The sequence below is a fragment of the Notamacropus eugenii genome, chromosome 4 (assembly GCF_028372415.1).
Source record: "Notamacropus eugenii isolate mMacEug1 chromosome 4, mMacEug1.pri_v2, whole genome shotgun sequence".
In the NCBI taxonomy this organism is placed as follows: domain Eukaryota; kingdom Metazoa; phylum Chordata; class Mammalia; order Diprotodontia; family Macropodidae; genus Notamacropus; species Notamacropus eugenii.
This window is the reverse complement of record NC_092875.1, coordinates 342,285,190-342,308,625: the sequence shown is the minus strand read 5'-3', so window position 1 is coordinate 342,308,625 and position 23,436 is coordinate 342,285,190. Positions and strand designations below refer to the sequence as shown.

The window sequence follows — 23,436 nt, the reverse complement described above, 5'->3', positions numbered from 1 at the left end:
TCAGACCTCAGATTCCTGCTACACTTGTGCTCTGGACATTTCTTTTGCTCATAGTTTTTAGTTCCTTAATCACCTTTAAGGTTCTATCCTAGACCAATGGTGTCAAATGCCGATAAAAATGGTCCAGATTCAATGCAGGCTGCCTATGGACTTAGGTTTTAAAACATAATGTTATCTACATTTTATTGTATTCTCATGTACTTTGTAAAATATTTCTCAATTACATTTTAATCTGATTCAGACTGCACTTGGGGATGTTATGGGCAGTGACTAGCAGGGTACAGCTGCATGCTTGACATCTCTGTTCTAGATCATCTCAAAGTTTTCCACATTCCTATCAAAGCAGAGGAACTGGAAGACAAATTTTCAAGAGAAAATATTGAGAAAATATTCAGTCCCAAGAACAATTAAAATTTTTTGGTTCCTACATTACCCATATAAATATTATATAAAATGTAATGACTTAAAACAATGGAAATGAAAAGATCATTAAAGGGAAGCCAAGCTCTGAGCCAGTGTAAACCAGTAATATTTCAGGAGAACAGAAGAGGAAACATGTCTTCCTCATCTTGGTGGAGATGGGAGGCCATGAAGGCAGAATATCTAATAAATATTAGATATTTATTTATCTAATAAATAAATCAGCTGTGGTCATTGTGTGTCCATTGTGTTTGCTTACCAGGTTTTCTTTGTTAAAATAAAGGTTTCAACTGGGGGAGTGGGGAAGGGGAGACGATATGCAAAAATGATTGCTATAAAACAAAAGGCATTAATAACAAATTTTTAATTATGTAGAGAACGTTATGATGTTATATAAGAAAGCTAGCATGTACTGGGGGACAAAAATTCAAAGAAATGCTTGGGCTGAACCAACTACTGAAATAAATAAAAAGTGATGTTTTATTACATTTGCCTTGTCAAATACTTGGGGTAAACCCAAAATGTGCTAGTATTTAATTTAGCTGAAAATGTCAAACTTCTAAAAAAGCAAATAAAGAAAAATCTTAAATTATATTAAAAACCAAACATTCTTTCCAAGGCACAATACTGGCATTTTCAGATTGACAACAATATGAATGTTTCCTGGAAACAAAATCTTGAGTCCAAAGTCTGCCTTTGAAAATGTTCCCTGCTTCCTCTCAGAAATTTCACCAGCCTTAGGGAACTATGCTTGTGGCCTTTCTCAATGCCAGGTAGCCTGTAACTACATCTGAAGGCAGCATCCGAATGTAAGCAAATTCTTCAATTGTGCTGAATCTTAACTTGCTCTGTGGATCTGTATAGTTTGCCTAGAAGAGAAACATTAACGATGAATTAAATCAAAGAAATATCTATATTAAAAAGTTAAAAGTGTAAATTATCTTTAAAATATAAATTATTTTAAAGGTTGAACGTATATACATGAATGCTTTATGTTGCCAGTGAGAAAGAACTAAATTTTTCACTTAGGTAGAGATTCATTAATCCACCCAAGTCTAGATAATCATTTAGGGCCTTGCAAGGAAGAAACTACCAACAGGCTTCCAGCAGTGTTTCTCATTAACGGAATACGAAGCCATTATGACTAAGATCTTTATTCCCCATCCATGTACATCATGTCCCTCCTCTCTTTCTGCTTCTGTTTCACTACCTGCAAAACTGAGATAATACCCATTTCCCATCTAGCTCACAGGAAGCTTTTCTTGAAGATTTCAAAATAAAGCCTGTTACCCAGAACTCACTTTGGGGAAAAAAATATAAAAGGTTTTAAAATTTAATTTAGCTGACAAAGGAATAATTTGAGCTGATTAAGTAGGGACCCCATGGTCTTCAATCAATGAAAAGTCTATTCTTCTGCCCCTGAGAATTTCCCTCAAACTGTTTAAATTATTTGGCTTCTTATGGGGCAGCAATAAAAAAAAAAAAATCAAACTTATCATATCGTTTTGCCAAAAACAAACTGCTCTATAAATGCTTCATATGAAAAAATATTGGTTTAAAGGTTTTGTTGGGTCCAGGTGTTTTCTTTCACCATTCTCTAATATCCTTTAATGAAACTGGTATTAAGCAGAGCTTAACTAGAGAAATATTAATTAATCTCTACTGAAGGTAATTAGTTGGGGTGTTACAGCTTCACTGCTAATTAGTAGAATTTATTTGCCCAAAATGTTAGGACCCAAGATGTGGACACAGACTTTGTATCTGACAACTCTATTTTGAATGCACATGTTCCTAACTCTTGGCTCCAGACATGCTGCTGTTTCACTTGTGATATCATATCAGGTTTGGACAGTTATATGATCATTAATAATTAAGACAGAGGCTGCTGGTAAAAGAGCTGAATCAATAGGACACTATTCACTGGAATATTGGACAATTACACCTGCCCAATTTCTGTCTATGTGTCAAGGTATAATTTAACTGTTATCTCTTCTATTGTTTTCTACATCCCTTGGCCTTTTTTAAATTAACAGAGCATTTCATCCATGTCATAAAGCATTTTCACATCATACCTTGTATTATAATGATTGGCATACATACTATTTCCCCTACCAGTCTATAAGTTTTGTGAGGACAGAAATCGTGTCTTTCTCCTTCTGACTCCCAAAGCGCTTAGTAATAAACATTAGTTGAAATGAATATAGATCCCTTCGCTAAGTTAATGAGAAAGATTTCAACCACCATTTCTAACTCAAAGTGAGACTGCTATAAGACCTTAGCCTGAAAGGGCCAGGGTCTCCCATTGAATCCTGGACCATCTTCAGTCATCCTGATGAATATCAGGCCACTGGATCCAGATGGCTCAGGAAGAGAAAGTGAGGCTGGTGACCTGCACAGCCCTCCCTCACTCAAAGTCAAGTGCAAGTCATGTCATCATTTCCCTTTTTCACAGTCCTCTTCGAGAACGAAGGACAAACACAACAACAAGGATAACGTAGGGTTAGGGTTTAGCCTACCTTCTGAGTACTTAGTACCCAGGGTCCTAAAACTGATGTAAAAGCCCTGACCCAAACTTTACAACTTGTCATTTTTAAATACTTAAGACATTTTTGTCAAGTATTCTGCCTTTATAAGAATAACAGCAATGATAAGTAATTAGTTCTAAAGTTTTAACATTTTTATAAGCAAAATCAGGGCCACAGAGATACATTATCGCATATGAAGGTTATGTGTGTATTTTGGTTAGTTCCTATGGAAACAAGACTCCTATATTTTGATGCGAGACATAAAATTTAAAGCACATGAACAATTTTTATCCACACAACAAATTGGATTGCCTCATTTTCTCTGATAATAAGAAAGAGTTAAAAAGTAGATTTCAAAAAGATCTGGAAAGGAGGCTCACAAATAATCTAGTTTAATCTCTTCCTTTTACAGATGACAACACCACAGCCCAGAAAGATTATGTGACTTGCCTGAGGGCAGAGCTAAAACCTGGATCTCCTGCCTCTTCTTCTCACCAGATATTATATGCTATCTCCTATTAGGGAACATAAATATCCATACCACAAACATTCAAAGGGTAATGGCTTTCTAAAAACTTCAACAGTGTGCATTTCAAAAATAATTGGTCCAATTTTTTCCTCTACATTTAGTCTTCTGCCTAATCAAATGCTGGTTTAAAAAAAAAGTATTTAATACTCTCTTACTTAAAACTAGCCAAATAATGTCCTGAATGAGCAATGACAATGCAATAATGCACTTGCTTTCCTACTAAGAAAATGATTTAAAAAGTCACTAAATGTACAGCAATGACCAAGATATGTAGTTTTATAAAAGTTACGCAAAAAAACAACAGACAACACTGTTACTAAATTACTAAAGTTAAAGCATAATTCCTCTCTGCTAACAAACAATAATCTATCAATGGAAAGTGACAGGTATTCCTGTAGATGTGGAAACTGAGGTCAGCAAGGTTACATGATTTTCCTAAGATTCCTGGTCCCTACAGTAACAAGTGTCTTCTCCTCTAAGGTTACCTTCCATCTACTCTCTGTGTATCTGGCACATATTTATTTATGTACCCATTCTCTTTCCCGTTAGAATGTAAGCTCCTTGAAGACAGGCATTAGTTTGTTTTTTTTTTCTATGTAATCCAAGTACTTAGCACAGTGCCTGGAAAATGGCAAGTACTTAATAAATGCTTACTGACTGAAAAAAAGTTTTAATTAATACTTTCAAACAATTATTTTTAGGTAATGTAATTAGCAGAACATTTGCAAGATTGCTGAGATACATCTTGTGTGTCAAAATAAAATATATCAATAAAACAAAAGCCAAATGGAAGTGATCTCGTTGAATGTAACATATAGGGAAGTCTGATGATCTCGTGGCATGGCTACTCTCTCTACCAATAATTACCCCTTTGGGTGACACCCTATAGAATCATAAATTTTAGAACTGAAAAGCACCTAAAAGAGGATGTGGCTCAGGTCTTTGTCTCCATGTAAGTCATTCTTATTCCCATTTTACAGCTGAAGCAATGGAGACCAAAGGCATTAACTGACTTGTCCAGAGTCACACAGAAAACGAGTGAAAGGGCTGGGAAAAGTACCCAGATCTCAAAGGATAATAAACAGATTTAAAGCTAGGTCATTTAGTTCATCCCCTTCATTTTACAGAAGAGGAAATGGCTCAGAGAGATTTAAGAGCCTTTCCCACAGTCTCCCAGCTACTAAATGTCTGAGGTAGGATGCAAACCCTGGTTTTCTGACTGTAAGTCATGTGCTCCATTCCCTCCACTGCCCTGCCCCAGTTCATCACAATGACTTGTCCAAGGGCACACAGCTAGTCGGTGAATGAAAAGGGTACTCACAACAGATTTCCTGTCTCTCAGAGCAGTGCTCTTTACATTCTATTGGGCTGTCTTTCATGGTTAGGGCAATCTTATAAATATGTGATTTATCACATATAAATATGTTATTTATTACAAAAAAAGTTTTAGGTGTGAATGGTTCAGTTTTCCATCCATCTTTATTATTTTGATGCTTTGTGATATCAATTATGTGACTATACCCCTCCAAAGACGCAAAAAACCAATGCGTCCTATGCCTGAGTAGGGTGTTGCATGGATTGCTGTGGCTGAAAAAAAAGTTATCACCTAGTTAGGGGTCAGTTTTCTGGGTGACCAGGCTCTCTAAATTTAGCTTGACTGGTCCTCATCACCAAAGCTGAACTCAAAGTCTTTCCAGATCTGCTTCTCGAGGATAGTATTCAAAAGCTGAGCCTTGCCTCCACTCCATGGTAAGACATCAGAAAAACTACTCAAAGGAAATGTCCTCCTGGCAAAGTCAACAATATCATTTTCACACATGAAGGATAGGCTGTCCAAGTAGGTACTTAACAGGGAATTTTGCCAATTTTAGATATAGACATCAATTAATACTTACAACAAGTCCTGAAATATCAGAATACTTCCTGGCTGGTTTAAAGGAAGGAGGAGCATCTATACTGAAGTCTAAAAGGGGGGGGAAAAAGACATCAGCACCTTTCAATTAATTAACAAGACTCATAAAATTTAATTAAATTATTACATACTTAGGGAACTCTCTGGGGACTAAGAAAAATGTGAAGGAAGCATATGAGCTGGGTTAGCCATGAAATTTCTTCAGTTATTTTGCCCTGATTCACTAAGGGCTACATCCAAGACTGGTTCCGGTCTTCCACACTGCACTCCTATATTCCTACAAAACTACTAAAATCAGGAGATAAGAAAGATCTGCTACTCTCATTCTGCCTAGCTAAACTATAAGCTCAAAGTAAGATTTTTTTTTTTAAATGAAAGAACCTATACGTCTTTAAGATGTTTTAAACATCAGAATGTTTGATAGCACTACAAATCAACATTCAGTGACTAGATGTTTTCATTTTCATTCAGCTACCTGGTATCTTATAGGCACCTTCAACTTAGTTTGTTGGAAGAAATGTCCTAGCAGAGAGCCAGAGACAGAGTAAAGCATAATATAAATTTATTGTTAATACTGTATTTCCAAAAGTGGTCGAAAAGAGCCTCATAATATATCTTATTACTTAGACTAAAACATAATACAGCTTAAATCATGTCTCCAGAACAAATCCATTATGTGCAGTCTATACTTGACATAATATAGTTAGCTATTCTACAAGACAGGAATCAATCTATGCTCCAAAATATCCATTAAAGTAGGATTCCACTCTATTTTGGAACAAAACAAAAGAGCAAAACATATTTTTTAAAATAAGTTCATGTAACAAGGAGCCACATTATGTTAGCACATACTAGCCTAGGCTGTAATGAAATGTTAAATCTGACAAAAAAAAAAAATCCCAAAAGCCAGAATCACAAAATCAGAAGAGATGTTGGAAGCTATCTATTTTAACCCTCACACAGAGTATGAATCTCCAACGAGGCATCCTTCTTCCACTTAAAGACTTCTGGTGACAGAGAACTCACTAACCATTATAGTAAGAGTAGGTAGTGAGTGATCTCTGTTAATCAGGTATTTGGAGGCCAAAAACAGCAATGTACAAATGTAGGGACATGTTTAGCTGGCACTAATATAGTGCTTTCAGTTTTACTAAACGCTTTACCTACATTATAGTTCCATGTGAAGATACATATTCTCTTTATAGGCCAATACTATAAAATACTAAGGAGATATGTTTGCCAGTTGTACTGTTTAAAATTGGAATGTGTTGATCAAGAATGGTGCAGACATACACACACACACACACACAAAACTCAGGTTTGTTTTAAGACAGTTACTTATGGGCATATTATTTATAAACACATGCAAAGTGTCCAAACCACACACAGCTAGGATCGTTGAGTTGCCATGGCAATGCCCTTTCAGAAGCCAGAATCTGCTTTAGGTTCTTCCAGGTCCTGTTCTTCTTGCCCGCCATTGCTCCCCCAACGCCTGAGTGCTGGAACGACAAGGGTGGTATGAGAAGTGTCACACTGTCAAAGGGCTATCTTTACGGATTTTTCTTCAAGCTGAATAGAACTAGGGAGGCATTCCTCATCCTGTCAACCATCAGTTGTTACTCAAGTTAATTTAAGAAATAGTGCACTGTACACTTTAATCCTAGTTGCATGAAAAAACTGAGCTTCTGGAGTGTCAAAACTAATGTGCTGGAAATTCTGAGGACATAAAAGTGAACTATTCACATGCAAACGGAAAGACAACACGACAATGCTTAGTCCAATACTGCTAAATTCCACACCACAGGCATTTCCCATCACATTAAAATCATTTACCACAGAAGTGGAGCTAAAAGAGCAAGTAAACTCTTTGGGTGTAAGTATCTCACTTGCAAATTATTAGACATTCTGAAAACACACATGAGCCTGCAAAATACCATTGATGGCACTTTTCTTTTGTGAATTAAGACAAAAAAAATTGGAAAAGGAGTAATTGAACACAATACTGGGGGAAAAAAAAGCCATTTTGCATTTTCAAAGCTTTCCAGTGATGGCAACCTGGTACCAACAATAAATCCAATGTGAATGATCAAATATGATTGCTATGAATTCATTTATTATATCCTTCAAGAATCACAGAAAGAAAAACATTTCTATTTAATGAGCCATAATCTCAATGACTTGGCAATTCTTACTAGTGGACCTTTAGTAGAATACAGACTAAAAGTAAAAGGAGCCCAGATGTTCCAGGAAACCTCATTCATTGGTTAGCAATTATTTCATGCCACTCATAAAAACTCATACAAAAATTATCTGTAATAACAAAAAGCTGGAACCAAAATATGTGCCCAACAATGAGTTGAGGCAATGATTTTACCCCTCTCTAATCGATTTTCTATCCTGATTACCGTAACAGCTGTTCCCAAATTTCTCTTCTTTCCTGCTTTCCTCCCACAGTTTCTCATCACCCAGACCTTTCAGCTGAGGGCCCCACCTCATATATTTTGAAGGAAATGGAGTGTTCTCCAAGAGTTTCCTCTTCCCTCCTCCTCACCTCACCATCTCCACTACTTTCTCGTTTACTCTGGTATCCAGATGAGGACATTGGTCCTGTTCAGTAAGATCAATTTTTCACGTATGTTGGATCTCAGCCCTTCCACTCTTCTCCAACAGAGTGCCTCTACTCTCCTTACCTCTCCCTCTTTAATCTCCAGACTCTTTCTGCTGGATCTTTCTCTGTTTCCTGCAAACACTCTGGACTTTAGTCCATCCCATCTATAGCTCCCAAAGCAGTTTTCCTCAAGTGCAGGCACATGTTTGTCATTCCCCTACACAATAAACTCTAATGGCTCCCTCTCATTCTAGGATCAAGTACAAATTCTCTTTGGTGTTTTAAATTCTCCACAAAATGATCCCTTCCTCCATTTCTGGTTTCTTCCACATAGCCCCCTCCTCACACTCTACAGTGCAGCCATCCTGATGTATGTCCACACACATGGCTCCATCCACCATCTTTGTGCCTCTGTACTGGCTGGCTGTCCCCCATATCTGGAAAGCTTTCTTTCCTCCCCTTCTCCTCTCTGAACTCCCAGCTTCCTTTAAGATTTGACTCAAGTGCCTCCTACTATGAAAAGGCTTTCCTGATCCCCCAGTTGCTAGTATCTTCATCTCCAAGATCACCTTGTATTTGACTTGTACATATGTCTTGTAAACACTTATATGGATGTATGTGGTCTCCTTCTTGAGGGCAAGGCCTGTTTCCCTTTTGTGGTTATATCCCAGTGCCCAACATATAGTAGGTACCTAATGAACGCCTACTGATTGACTAATTGACTGAAAAATGGCTGAACAAACTAAGGCACAGGAATATAATGTAACTTTAGTAAGAGGACCTGGGCTCAGATCCCGCCTCAGATGCTTACTACTTCTGTGATCTTGGGCAAGACACCTGACCTCTGCGTCCCTAGGATCCTCATTTGTAAAATGAGGCAGATGACCTCACTCCTTCCAGCTCTGGAGATGGGATCTTACAAGCTGTAAGGAATTACAAACATGAAAAATTCAGTCACACAGAGGAAGACTTCTATGGACTGATGCAGAATGAAATGAGTAGAGTCAAAGGAACAATATAAAAAAATATTACGACAATGTAATTCAAATCTACACTTAAAAGATAATTTAATTCAGGTCAAATACAATAGACAATGTTGGTATTACAGTATAATAATGCTGACATTTCTATAGCGTTTTTAAAGTTTATAAAGCAGATTGTACATAGTATCCCAATTGATCTTGCAGCAACCCTATTTAAAACAACAACAACAATTTTGCATTAAAAACAAAATAAAAAACTCATTTTAAAGATGAGGGAACTGAAACTGAGAGTTTAAGTGATTTAACTATGGCTACACATCTAATAAGTGTCACAGGCAGAATCTGAACCCAGGTCTTCCTGATTCCAAGTCCACCACTCTATCCACTACTTCACATTGCCTCAACTATCAAAGTTAAAGAACAGATTTCAGAAAGTCACAAGAACCATCAAACATGCACGGCCACATTATTAGGCAGTTTTACAGGGGATTTGTTTTGGTGTTCACTGGGAAGTATCTGTTGGGTCATAACAAAATATAAGCAACAAATACTTTTTTAAAACTCATGCAAAAAAAAATAATTATTGGTCAAAGGATATGAACAGGCAATTTTCGGAAGAAGAAATTAAAGATATCTATAATCATATGAAAAAATGCTCTAAATCACTTTTGATTAGAGAGATGCAAATCAAAACAACTCTGAGGTACCACATCACACCTATAATATTGGCAAACATGACAGAACAAGAAAATGATAAATGCTGGAGAGGATGTGGGAGAGTTGGAACACTAATTCATTGTTGGTGGAGCTGTGAGCGCATCCAACCATACTGGAGAGCAATTTGGAACTATGCTCAAAGGGCTACAAAAATGTGCATACCCTTTGACCCAGCAATATCGCTACTAGGACTGTATCCCCAAGAGATCATAAAAATGGGAAAGGGTCCCACATGTACAAAAATATTTATAGCAGCACTCTTTGTAGTTGCCAAAAACTGGAAGTCAAGGGGATGTCCATCAATTGTGGAATGGCTGAATAAATTATGGTATATGAATGTAATGGAGTACTATTGTGCCATAAGAAATGATGAACAAGCAGACTTCAGAGAGGCCTGGAAGGACTTATATGACCTGATGCTGAGTGAAAGGAGCAGAACCAGGAGAACTTTGTGCACAGCAACGACCACAGTGTGCAAGAGTTTTTTCTGGTAGACTTGGAATTTCGTAATAACGCAAGAACTTCTTAAAAAAAAAAAAAAATCCCCATGGTGGTTCTCAAGGCAAAATGCCTTCCACACTCAGAGAAAGAAATATGGAAGTCATTCACAAAATGTAGCAGATCATGTTTGTATATGTGTATGTTTTTGTGTATCATGTTTTGATTTGTTATATGATTTCTTTCATTTATTTTAGTCTGACTACATAGCATGACTATAGTGAAAATATACTCAATAGGAAAGTATAGGTAGAACCTATACAGAATTATATGCAGTCATGGGGAGGGAGGGGGGTAGTAGGGGGTAGATGTGGGGGGGATAAAATCTCAATTGTATGGCAGTGATTGTTAAACATTAAAAAATAAAAAAATAATAATAATTATTATTATTATTTTTCTAACTTGCTCTTTCAAGGAGGCCAAGGCAGTGATAATGAATGAGGATCTTCATCCAAAATTCTCCACTAACTGATGGTGTAGAACCTTGTTATCCCACATATTGAGAAAACAAGGTATGGGCATTTTAAGTTCTGATTAACTGAGATTTGTAGTTGATGTGTGCCAGGGGCCATCATTTAACATGCATTTCACTCAAATCTATATGAGAATTTCTGTTATTACAAGGTCCTCACCTGAAAGGTCAGCATAGAGGAAGGGCTCAGGACTCACAGCCACTCTGACTTTGCCCTCGCTCACTTATCCCCTAGCGCTGGCTTACTGTAGGCTAAGCTTACTATTTCTACTGTTTCTTCTCCTTCTCTGCTCTTCCTCCACATTTCCTGTCTTGCTCCTCTGTTGTGGTGACTGGCTTTTCCTGGGCCCCCTGCTGACTTACGTTGCAGTGTTCTCCTCCCTGTTCTGGAGAGGAGCAGTGTCTCTTGCCTGAGTGATGATTCCTCCTGGACAGGTATCCTAGATGCCACTCTCTTCAGCTTTTCCCTGTCAGTTAGTTGGCTGGATAATGGGGCTTTTACTGTACTATAATTGCAGACAAAGATTTGCCCAAGCAGTATGGATCATTTTTTTTTCTTATTTAGCATGGACTGTACAGACTATAAAATAAATGAAACACTCACTAGCATGGGTAATATTCTTCCTAATTTAGGAATGCCTAAGAGGCATGGCTTTTTGACACACATTTTTCAACTGCACATATTTCCTTTCTTCAAGTCAGCCCTCACAAGGATTTGTAAAAGATCATCCATTTTCTCTAGCTGCCACTGTCCTAAATCTTCTACTTTTCCAGGCACAGAAAAAAGAAACTTCTATTTGACTTCACAAATTCACTACCACAGCCACACAGAGCAAAACCCTTTTCTTAGGAAGGGATAAATAATAAACCTGAAGTGATATTCCCACAACCTTAAAGGCCTATAAGCTAAAACCTGTTATGTGCTCACAACAAAACACCAACACAAACAGCAGAAACAATGAACAACTTCAAAGAAAAAAAATTTCGATGACAAAATAAATTCTGTCATGGTTTCTGTCAACTGTAAACCAAGAGCATGAGAGACAGAGCAGGTCAAAGGGGGCCAAAACAAGATAGGCTAAAACCAATGGTGCACGACAGTGTATCTGTTGAAGCATAAAGGCAAAGGGGGCCAAGTCAAGGTAAAAGCTGGTTTAGATGGGGCACATGGGTACCAACAATCCCAAAGATCAAGCTGAGTTCAAAGAGGCTAGATACAGAGGTTAAGCAGATGGGTCAGGCCAGCATTCAGAGTTCCTGACAAGACAGTATGGCACAGGAAGAAGCAGAATTTGATTATAGAGGCAGGGATCAGACTGTAGGGTTCAAACTATGCATAAGGAAATAAGTGGAAAACAAGTGCCTAGGCTAAGAAACTGGGAACAACCTCTTGGGGTCTGGTAGAAGTACGTGGGTCACCCACAAGAGCTGAACCAACTTGTAATTAGCGAGCCCAAAACAGAGGCTGTCTGCTCATTCCCTGGCTTTAACAGTTCTTGTCATGGTAGACAGACAGGCCCTGGTAGGTTTGTGCTAACTCCCAGAACAAGGTGAATGTCACTGGGAGCTGAAGTGCTGACAAATGTCAGTTCTAATGGGGAGCGTTCCAGTGCCTACCATGATGCTCTGCACACAGGAAATGCACCACAATATGTTGTTGCTGTTGTTACTGACTGTCTTCATAGTTTGATCAGTTTTATCAAAACTCTCATTTAATGGGAAGCCCTCTGTTCACATACAAGGATGCAACACCTGACTGGATCAATGACATGTGTAGATATTTAAGGTTATTTTTCCACTGGTGGGAATGAATTTGTACAGATCCTAATTAACAGTCTCTCACCTGGTCCATGTTTTGACCAAAAGCATAGATTTCTGACTGCAGCTGTAGTTTCAGGTAATGGAAGAGAGCCAAGCCAACTGCTACATATGGGAAATGAACATCAGTGTCACCAGACCTTCGACCTAACCAACTGAGCTAATGCAGAACCTGAAGTGATTGCTATGCACATGATTCCTAGCCACAGATAAAAACCTGTTTCAAGGAATATCGCTGTAACCTTCAGTGCTAAAAAAAATGAACCTGCTTCCAAGCCCCAGCCCAAGCTGTATGATGAGAATATATAGAATTCTAGTAAATGAAAAACTCTTTATAATACATTCTCATGTTTCCATCAATATATTTAACAAAAGAGTTCAACTTTCTCCCCATACTACCCAGTTTATGACAAGTGGGTGGACAAGACAGCATATTCAGCTGGTCTGATAGCACACACATATCACAGACAAACACGGCATATGGACAATAAGCTGAGCCTGTATTTGAAAAGGAATCAAAAAGTGAGCTGGATTGAATCTAGGAACCTACACAACCCTCTCAATAATCCCAAATGGCTCCCTGCTGCAAAAGTCTATGTTTTTAAGCACTGACAATCTCTTCATGATGCTATAGGGCTGCAAAGCATACAATCAACCCATAAATATAAATCAACCCATAAAATATCCGTAAAAAGTGACTCCAAACTAATTCTAAAGCAGCAGGAGCCACAAAACGACCACATGAAAGAGATTTCCAGCCCAAGATAGCTTAGAAGGCCAACAGGAAAGGTCTATCGCACTGGCTCAGAGCACAGTACAGCTCAGCTTTGGCTGCGTGGCACAGCATGGACAGGACTGGAACAGGCTTCAGGGCGCAGAATCATGGATAGCAGCTTCATTTCCCAGATTTCTCAACCCACAAATGCCAAAGACAGTTTCAAAGGTCAGTGAGAGAGATCTTTCACCTAGGTGAGAGGGGAGTGTGGTCCAGCCCCAGCCCCAACCCCAGGGCAGCAGTTGCCACTTTTGGAGCCCTCAGTCTAAACACCCTGGGAGAAACAAACAACTGATCTGTGGCTCAGTTCTGAGTAGTGGTCCTGGGGTGAGGAAGTGCACTGATGTGGTGAAGCTGGTGGAGGCTCTGGAGAGAGAATCCTACTCACAGATCCTGGGCAGAAAGGAATATTTGAGGTTTCTCATAGACCAGAACACAGGCCAGGAGAGGAAGAAACTCCTCTCCCTTGGTTGTGCCACGTTGGAAGAACTGAAAACTTACAGGGCACTAGACTATACCCTCAACTTGAAAAAAGGACCCAAAAGCCAAGTAACTGGCTAGGAAAATACCTCAAAAGGGGAAAAAAATAAGACTATAAGAGGTTACTTTCTTGGTGAACAGGTATTTTCTTCCATCCTTTTGGATGAGGAAGAACAAAGCATACCATCAGAGGAAGACATAAAAATTAAGGCTTATATATCCAAAACCTCCAAAAAAAAAAAGATATGCAATGGTCTCAGGCTATAGAAGAGCTCAAAAAAGATTTTGAAAATCAAGTCAAAGAGGTGGAGGAAAAATTGGGAAGAGAAATGAGAGCGATGCAAGAAAATCATGAAAATCGGGTCAACAGATTGCTAAAGGAGACACACACACAAAAAATGCTGAAGAAAATAACACCTTTAAAAACAGACTAACCCAAATGGAAAAGGAGGTGCAAAAAGCCAATGAGGAGAAGAATGCTTTAAAAAGCAGAAGTGACCAAATGGAAAAGAAGGTTCAAAAGCTCACTGAAGAAAATAGTTCTTTAAAAATTAGAATGGAGCAGATAGAAGTTAATGACTTTATGAGAAACCAAAAAATTATAAAATAAAACCAAAAGAATAAAAAGATAGGAAGACAGTGTGAAATATCTCACTGGAAAAGCAACTGACCTGAAAAATAGATCCAGGAGAGATAATTTAAAGATTATAGATCTACCTGAAAGCCATGATCAAAAAAAGAGCCTAGACATCATCTTCCAAGAAATTATCAAGGAACGCTGACTTAATTTCTAGAACCAGAGGGTAAAATAAATATTAAAAGAATCCACTGATCACCTCTTGAAAGAGATCCCAAAAGAAAAACTCCTAGGAATATTGTAGCCAAATTCCAGAGTTCTCAGGTAAAGGAGAAAGAAATAATTCAAGTATTATGGAAATACAATCAGGATAACACAGGATTTTGTAGCTTCTGCACTAAGTGATCGAAGGGCTTGGAATATGATATTCCAGAGGTCAAAGGAGATAGGATTAAAACCAAGAATCACCTACTCAGTAAAACTAAGTATAATACTTCAGGGGGAAAAAATGGAATTTCAGTGAAATAGAGGACTTCCAAGCATTCTTGTTGAAAAGGCTAGAGCTGAATAGAAAATATAACTTTCAAATACAAGAATCAAGAGAACCATGAAAAGGTAAACAGGAAAGAGAAGTTTTAAGGAACTCATTAAAGCTCAACTATTTACATTCCTACATGGAAAGATGTTATTTGTAATTCAAGAGCCCTTTTTCAGTATTAGGGTAGTTAGAGGGAATATATATATGTAGGTGTATATGGGTTTGTATGTGTATATTCATAGAATCAATTTAATAATAAATATTCATTAAGTACCTGTAGGCACTGTGACTGGCACCAGAGATATAAAAACAAAAATGACACAGTTTCTACCCTCACAAAGCTTACATCCTACTGGGAAATCAGTCTCAGAAAAAGTGAAGTTTCTAGTAACTTCTCCAGAGTTACATTGGCATAAAAAATAGAGCCTAGATTCAAACCCTGGCCTTCTGACTTCACATACACTGCTCTTTTAACTATACCTTGATACCTTTTTGATCCAAACTACATTTTGGAAAAGTTTTTAGAGGGGCATAAATGTGAAACAGATGACCAGTGAATCAGAGGGGTAAGACAAGGAGAGACAGAGATAAGGCTTCCAGATAGAAGTTACAGAAGGTTTGTCACGGAGACTAATAGGAAATAGTGAAATAGAGACCAGGGTCCATCAGACAGACTGAGGATGTAAAATGATAGGATACCATTTTGAAGCAGACGCAAAGACTACAGCAAGTGTGAGGTAAAATAATAAAAATCATGGAGGATTTACATAGGGTACATACCCTTAATAAAGTGTCAGTCTAGACTCTAGACCAGACTCTAGACTCCTAGGTCCTTGGGTGTAGCCTTTTGACTGAGTTCAAGTTTTATAGAATAAATCCTTTTATTAAAGGAATTTGATTTGTGAAGTTTGGATTCAGTCAAAGGGTCAAACCTGAGAACCTAGAAGGTTGTATGTGGCCCCAAAACTGCAGGTTTCCCACCCCTGAGTGATCAAGAAAAGGAGAGTTTCTAAAATGACAATGTTCCAGCCTACTTGAGATTCAATACCACCACAGGCATTTCTCCGTCTCCCCCAACCTTCCCTCTGGACAGCTCTCCAAACCTGACACCTCTGGTTTTTCTACCCTGAACTATCAAAGATCCCCTACCTACAATAACCAGAAGCTGCCTTGCCAAACCCCATTTCCTGCCTTCACTAGCCACTTCACCATGACTATTGACTAGGACCCTGCCTGGCCCACCTTATCCTGTTCTACCTCAGAACAAGAATTTTGATGCCCCAAGAGCTTCCAAAGCTCAACATATTTTCTAAAACCTTTCAATTATTATTAAGAATATATCATATTATACACAAGGACAGCGACGAGAAGGGACAAAAACAAACATAAACACAAAGCCCTATTGCTTGGGTACTGGCAAAAACTCTTGCCTGCCCAATCAAATTACTGTCATTATTGGCAAATCTGTTGTGTAAAAGAGTAAAGTATGATTTATTATTTTAAACAAGTCTTCCCATAAAAGTGAGCAGAATATTTTCCAAGTTAGCAGAATATTTCCTTTGTTATGAAGCTTGAATATATAGTGCACTAAATCTGAGGCATCATCAAGCTCATTCTAGCTCTATTTTAAGGCCTCTTACATGTTTCAAATTCCATACAATTTGAGGTATATTCTTCCTTTGTATCTCTGGAAAATCCTCTATTTTAATAGAAAAAATAAAGACACTCCCAGAGGTCAGTGCCTTCTCTTAGATTACTTTCTATAATTTTGGCATCTATTATACATGCTATCTCCTCATTTAGAATATAAGCTCCTTAAAAGATTTTTTTTTCCTCCTACATCTATTGCCTGGCAATAAATGCTTAATAAACACTTACTGATCAATCGTTCAACACATAATTGATAAACCAAGGATTCTCGTAAGATTAAAAACCAAAACAGCAACACTGTGGACACCATTAAGTAACACACCTTCCCACCCCACTCCTTTGGAGAAGTGCACAAGTGTACCATGTTGCATATATTTTCAGACTTTTTTATATTGAGCAGCTTTGCTGATTTTTTTTCTCTTCTTCACTTTTTTTGTAAAATTTTATCAGGTATACAGAATGGCTCTCTGGTTGGGGAGCAGAGGTATACTAGGAGAATTTTGGTGATGTAAAAACAAAACAAATACTTTTGAAGTGATTTAAAGAATTACAACTTCAGATTCAAACCTAAACAGAATCCCTTATAATTACCCTCCAGTGAATATTAATTTTTGGCAAGGGAAGTGTTTCTATAACAATTTTCCATAAGATATTCACCATTTTGTTGCCAAATTAACACTTAATTTCCATTGAAATAACTTTGGATCATGTGTAAAACTGAAAATACTTTTATCTACCACTAAAACATACAATCTATCTTTCTATAAAAATCTTGAAAGAAATCAGGATCCTATTTAGAAATTTCAATGAATCTCTAAGGTATCTAAAAATTAAACAACAAACACTTACCACAAAATTGGGATCCTTAAATGGCAAAGGCTTAGGGGTAGTTTCCGCAGGTCCTGTGCCAAAGTCAGGGGTCATTACCTTACTCTCACTCACAGCCTCCATGCTGACACCCTTGAAACAGAACAATAACAATTACACTTTGTAGTTAAGTGTCTTTTAGGTGAGGCCCCCAAACTTAACCCACTAAATACAAAAGAAAGAAAGGGAGAGTCAGAAAACCCTGGTGGTATGGATATAGCAGTCCTAAGGCAGAAGGAATCACAGGTCTGGGTCTAGAAGCGACCTTAGAAACCATCTACACCAACCCCTCTTTTTAATAGGTGAGTGAAAGGAAGTTAAATGACCTCCTCAAGGCCACAGTGGTAAGCAAACATAAGTGGGAACATTTGAACCCAGCTCCTCTGACTCCAGAGACAATAACCTTCCGATAATATCATGCAACCTTTACAATAAAAGGTGTCTGCCAGAGAGCGCTGTGGAAAAATAATGCTTGATGATTTCAAATGCTTATTAAGTTTAAAAAGAAAAAAAGATGAGAGCCTCTTTCAAAGTTGACAGCATGTGAAGTCGGGCTAGGGGCAGAGGTGAAGAGGAGGTTGGGAAATGCAAATTAGACCTTGCTGAGGCAGGAGGGAAAGAGAGAGCTGAGGAAATAGCCTGGAGCAGCAGCTGGTTGCTGTGGTAACTGAGTGGGGGCACCCGGGCACATTAAGACCAGCTAGTAAACAAGATGCCCTGGGTGCTTAGACATCTCTTATTCTTATGCTTGGGATGCAGGCAAAAATACTCCTAAAGTAACATTCCCAAACCTAGGAAGGAACACTGAGGAAGACTTTGTCCTGCTGACATTTTTGGTAGTGAAAGCATGATGATTCTGCTTTCTAATTTAATGCCCTTTCTCTGCTGATGGCCCTGAACTCTTGGACGTTACCAGACATTCAATGGATAGCCAAAGGTTTTTCACATTTCTTTTAACTGTGGCACAGAAAACGCATATTTGGACATATCTCATCCAAATATGGATTTAATGAAAATATTTTGTCTTCTCTCTGGGGAGGGGTTGGAGAGGTGGGGATGGTGGTGACTCAGGAACTCATCTCTTGCCCTTCCACAATGGCTGTCATGTCCAGGACTAAAGATTCTCCCAAACCCATGACCCTGGAATAAATTATATACTTAATAGTGAAGGGCAGGGCTAATTAGGCTGGTAATCGGATGGTGAATAACTCAATTATTCCTCACCATTCTATAGCCAACCAGGCACAAGAACTGCATTGACCCTTCTCTTGATCATCAACCAGGAAATAGCTACCTGAGCTTAGCAGAGTTCGCAGCATTTAGTAAGTCTTTAATAAATACTTGGTGATTGCATAATTACACACTCCTTCTATTGCTTACTCAGAGATTAAAAACCACATTCACATTATAAATGCTAAGACACACGTGTCCCTCCCTGGACACCACTTCCTCATATCCATCCATGCCAGGCTCATTCTTTCCATATCTCTATTTTACTTTACATCTCTATCATATCCTCTGAAACCTGTATTCTTTTGTTTAAAAAACTGCCCATAATATTAGATGTGTATCTTCCACCACCATTTTACCCTTAGAAATTACTTTGTGTTTATGTGGTATTTAATTTTGTACCCACAGGTTATCTCACCATCACGAGCTCCCGCAGAATATAAACCCTTTGAAAGTCGGGCTTTAGTTTTTGTCTGTATCTCCAGTACCTGGTACTTAACAGATAGTTAATAAATGATTGCTGAATTGGAGGCCATGCCACCAGTCTATGCTCAGATTCCTTCTATCCTGGAAAGGTTTCCAATGTGGAACCAGTGATGTACCTTATGTGAAGACCTGTCTAATAAAGTTTTGAGAGGTTCACCATCAGGTGGGCCTCAGGATAATGACATTTTTTTAATCCACAAAAGTTACAGGAGACCTTCCACTAAGTGGTAGAAGAATGGCTGTGCATTGAATAAAGGAATTAACAAAAAAGCACTTATTAAGCACTACATGCTAAGTACTATGCTAAGCTGGAGATAAAAATAGAAAAAAAACTAAATGGTGATCTTAAGGAACTCAAAATCCAATTGAGGAAGATAACACAAATAAAGCACTCAGCTCCAGGATGGATGGAAAGGCCCAGAAACCAGTGGCAGAGTAGAAGGCAAGGCCTTGGGGACCCTCAGGCATCCCAGCAAGTCAGATTAGTGCCAGGAGTCTGGAGGGCACAGCAGAAGAACAGATGGTAAGGCCCAGAGGACTTCTGGATGCTGTAGCAGGGCAGATGGTAACAACAAGGACTGTAGATGAGGACTCCCAATTCATCCAACCAGTATGAAGACCCACAGTCACTCTTCCTACACCATCAACCAGATGGAGTTGAGACTACCAAGAGTCCTTAGGGGAAGCTGGCAGTGCTTTCTACCCAGCTAGCCTAGATGGGGCTACTTCAATGGACAGAGGACCTATATCAATAGAGTCACATATCCTTGATATACTGAAGTAAATGTTCTGTTATTTAGGCATTTTTTTTCTCTTAGAATGATATAAGATCTAATAAACTACAAAGTTCTCCTATAAATTTGCTGTTTTAATGTATTATCTTACTCTGAAAGTGGGACACATCCAAAAGTTGTTTTTATAATATGATCAGAAGCCCAAATAACAGAATTGCAGCTATGTATCACTAACACCAACCTCAATCCCCAGTACAGACTCATGGAACTTTGAAAAGTGATAACCAAAACTCTAAGTATTCAGATGTTTGACAGAAGTCAAATCCATACCCGCTGTAGATTAATATAAACTGCATTGAGGGCTGGGTTTATTGTATAAACATACACTTTTGTATGTCTATGCATGGTACTGGGTTTGATAAATAGTCAAGATTATATAAAATGCTTGGCAAACCTTAAATCATTGTATGAATGCTAGTGTGAGGACTGGCCTAACAGAAAGGACTCCATGTTTGATCGCTGACCGACCTGCCTACGTACCAGGAAGTTCCCAGGTACTCCATAACTGGTTTCATCAGCTTCATTTAGACAAAGAATTCCATGTTTTCTTGATCAAAATCAGTTTAACAAACTTCATCTAATCCATGTATGTTTTATGTATGTTATCAAATTATCCTAATTACAATGCTCTTGTGATTGAGGGAAGGGGTCGAGGGGTTGCAGTCTGAGCCACCTGCTAATTGACTACTCCTAAGGTCCTCCTCCCCCTTGGTTCTTATGAAGCTGCCCCACAACAGCAACCAGATATAAGGCCAGAGACCCAGAGCTCTGCGCTCTCAACTGGGACGTGCATCATCATTCTATCGCCACACCACTACCAGTGCTTATCCATGGGAGTAAAGGGATGGGGAGCCACATTCTTTCATGTCTGTACATAATATACTACCTGACTTGTGATCCTCTGAGTATTTGTGTTCCTTCCTGGTACCTCACCCATAATCTCCACACAGATGTTGCTGCTGGTGCTGTTATTATTATATTATTATCACCGTGCCTGTAGACTGACTGAATCCATACAAGGACAAGTACAGAAAGGAGCTCTTAAATAGACCAGGATGGAAAGTGAGAACACAACAGCAAGGGACAAAGAAAGAGATGCAGCTACAGTTATGTATGCAACACTGGGTTTCCAGAGTGAATATTTTCCTTCCCTTTAATGGTAATAGCCTATTACAATCAGCAGGGCAGGTAGTTGGTGAATAAAAATATCACTTTTCTCCATAGTTGGAATAAACAAAGAGTAGCTTAACACACAACTCTGGGATATTATGCTTCATTGTCCAGTTGGGTGAGTTGGCATATGTCCCTCAGAACCTGCCCATTCAGATCTTTGTGTTCCTAGATGAAAGGGACCCACTGGTCTGTGGACAGGAGGTGGGGAGGGAGGCCAGTCAGATTATGAGGGGCAGCTATTGAAGATACAAATAAATGCTAGACTAGGCGAAGTTGATTTCTGACAGAGAAGTTTCATGTCTCTATATGTAACAGGCAGCATGGTATAGTGAACTGAGGGCTAGACTTGTAATTAGAAAGACCTGAGTTCAAACACCACTTCAGACAGTTCCTACTTGTGTGAACCTAGACAAGTCACTTAACCTTTCTCAGTCTCAGTTTCCTCATCTGTAAAATGGGGAAAATAATAGCATCTATCAGGGTTGTGAGGATCAGATGAAAATATATTTGAAGTGCTTTTAAACTTTATGGTACTTAATAAATGTGAGACAGTATTATGATGTGTAGTTCTGCTGGGGGTAGAGGGGTATACTTTCATGGTATGTCTTCCATAGGATACTATCCCTCATCACTGGTTCCTTAAATCTTCCATGTCCATTATGTTTTAATATAAGCTTTTCCGTCACTACTTCCCTTATCAAATGCATAGTCTAAGGATGGTACAAAAAGTACTTTGTTTTTGGAAGCTTTCACAAGAACCAGAATTATCTCTGAGGTGCCACCATCTAACAGATTTTTCCAGAAGGAAGGTTAATCTATGCATTCTCAGAGTGCCACACATCAACAAGTAACAAAGAGCTCATGAGAAAGCTCTCAATCCCCAATTAAAGGAAAAGTAAAGTTGGGATTCAGTGTGCAAAAGCAGAAAGAAGAAAGGAAAAGAAATGCAATGAGACAGCATACATCGGGCACAAATGCTATTCTGCCTGGCTTGAGTTAGCTGGCTTTTGGCATCCTTTGGCATCATGGGGCACTGTGGAAAGAATACTAAACTAGGAGACATAAGAGCACTGTCGTGGTGCTCATTCTGAAGCTTGCTCTCTGCAGACTCTGGGAAGCTCACTTTTCTCACCAGTGAAGCGAGGATAGTCCCTGGCATTATGACAGCACAGGATGAGGATCAAATGATATGTATGTATATATGTATGTGTGCCTGGAAGCCATTAAAGCCAGATTCAAGTGTAAGGTACTATTATAACTTTCATAATTTTTGTTATTATTGCTATTACTAACACAATAATGGCAGGCTTTGGAAATTATGAGAAAAGAAGAGTCTCCTCCTTGTAGCTCATGAATGTAATCTGCTGAGACTGCCATATAGGCTAACAACATTTTGCTGCTAGGTGGTGATGGTACCACTCCTCTGCTGTAAGCCAGGGAGGTGACTGTGCATTCTCTCCAAGGCACTCCCTCCAGGAAATCATGCCAAAGAGTGGGGTGGTTGGATGGGCGGTCACTGTCTGGTATCCTGGGAGGAAAATATCTCTGCCTGTGAGTCAGGGGCCTCGCCAATGATTCCAGGAAACTTTTGGCAAATTCAGGAGAGTCAGCAGCCCCACTGTCATAGACAAGGAGGAATTCATTTGGAAACTGGAGAAATTACCAAAGAACGATAAGTAAAACATTGTGATACACTTAAAGGAAAGTTAACTGGTGAGGGAACCTGGTCAGTCTATTTTTTGAGCACCTTCCATAGGCCCAGCACGGTGCTAGACCCTGCAATGGATTTTGTCTTCCAGGAAGTTATAATCTTGTTAGCAAGATAAGACTAATAGGAAAGAGATAAATGGCAATGGGCCAATAATAATAATTATGTCATTAAATGGAACCAAAAGTGTCACAGGAATTGAAAGGGAGAGTTGACCAACTCTCAACCTGTAGAATGTAAGCTTCTTTCATTCAATAAACATTTAAGGAGCATACAATCAATTTAATGTTCACGAAGAAAGAGGAGGTTTTGCTTTTGTCTTGGTAACCCAAGCATCTAACACAGTACCTGGCATATACTAAGTTCTTAACAAATGCTCGCTAAATGAAATCTCACCAAGGAGGAAAAGGAAGGGTAGTGAATTAAATGACTTGCCTAAGGTAACCAGAGTATTAGGTGACAAAGCTGGGACCTGAATCCAGTTTAGTTTCAAGCCACCTGCCCAAAACCTTAGGTAAAATAGGTCTGATGAGGAGAAAGTCTCTGAACTGACCTATACCTCAGCCAGTGGAGAGAGGCTGTCAGACACAAGAAGAGCCATTTGAGCTCAGGGGAGCCTACGAAGCAGAGCAAGGCCAAATTGGTGGGGGTGTCTACACAAGGAGGGAAGTCCTCA

General features: G+C 38.8%; 1 protein-coding gene across 4 annotated transcripts in view; it reads right to left on the bottom strand.

The window, feature by feature from the left end:
* Positions 1-769: 769 nt before the first annotated feature.
* The window catches only part of INO80C (INO80 complex subunit C), a 63,279-nt gene continuing 40,612 nt past the window's right edge, over positions 770-23,436 (bottom strand). For all 4 annotated transcript variants that reach the window (XM_072605286.1, XM_072605287.1, XM_072605288.1 and 1 more), the window contains 4 exons: positions 17,352-17,462; positions 6,774-6,885; positions 5,370-5,437; positions 770-1,289 (listed from right to left, as the gene is read on the bottom strand). In XM_072605286.1, coding sequence (XP_072461387.1) covers positions 1,158-1,289; positions 5,370-5,437; positions 6,774-6,885; positions 17,352-17,462 — 423 coding nt within the window. In that variant the 3' untranslated portion in view covers positions 770-1,157. The remainder of the gene's footprint in view (positions 1,290-5,369; positions 5,438-6,773; positions 6,886-17,351; positions 17,463-23,436) is intronic.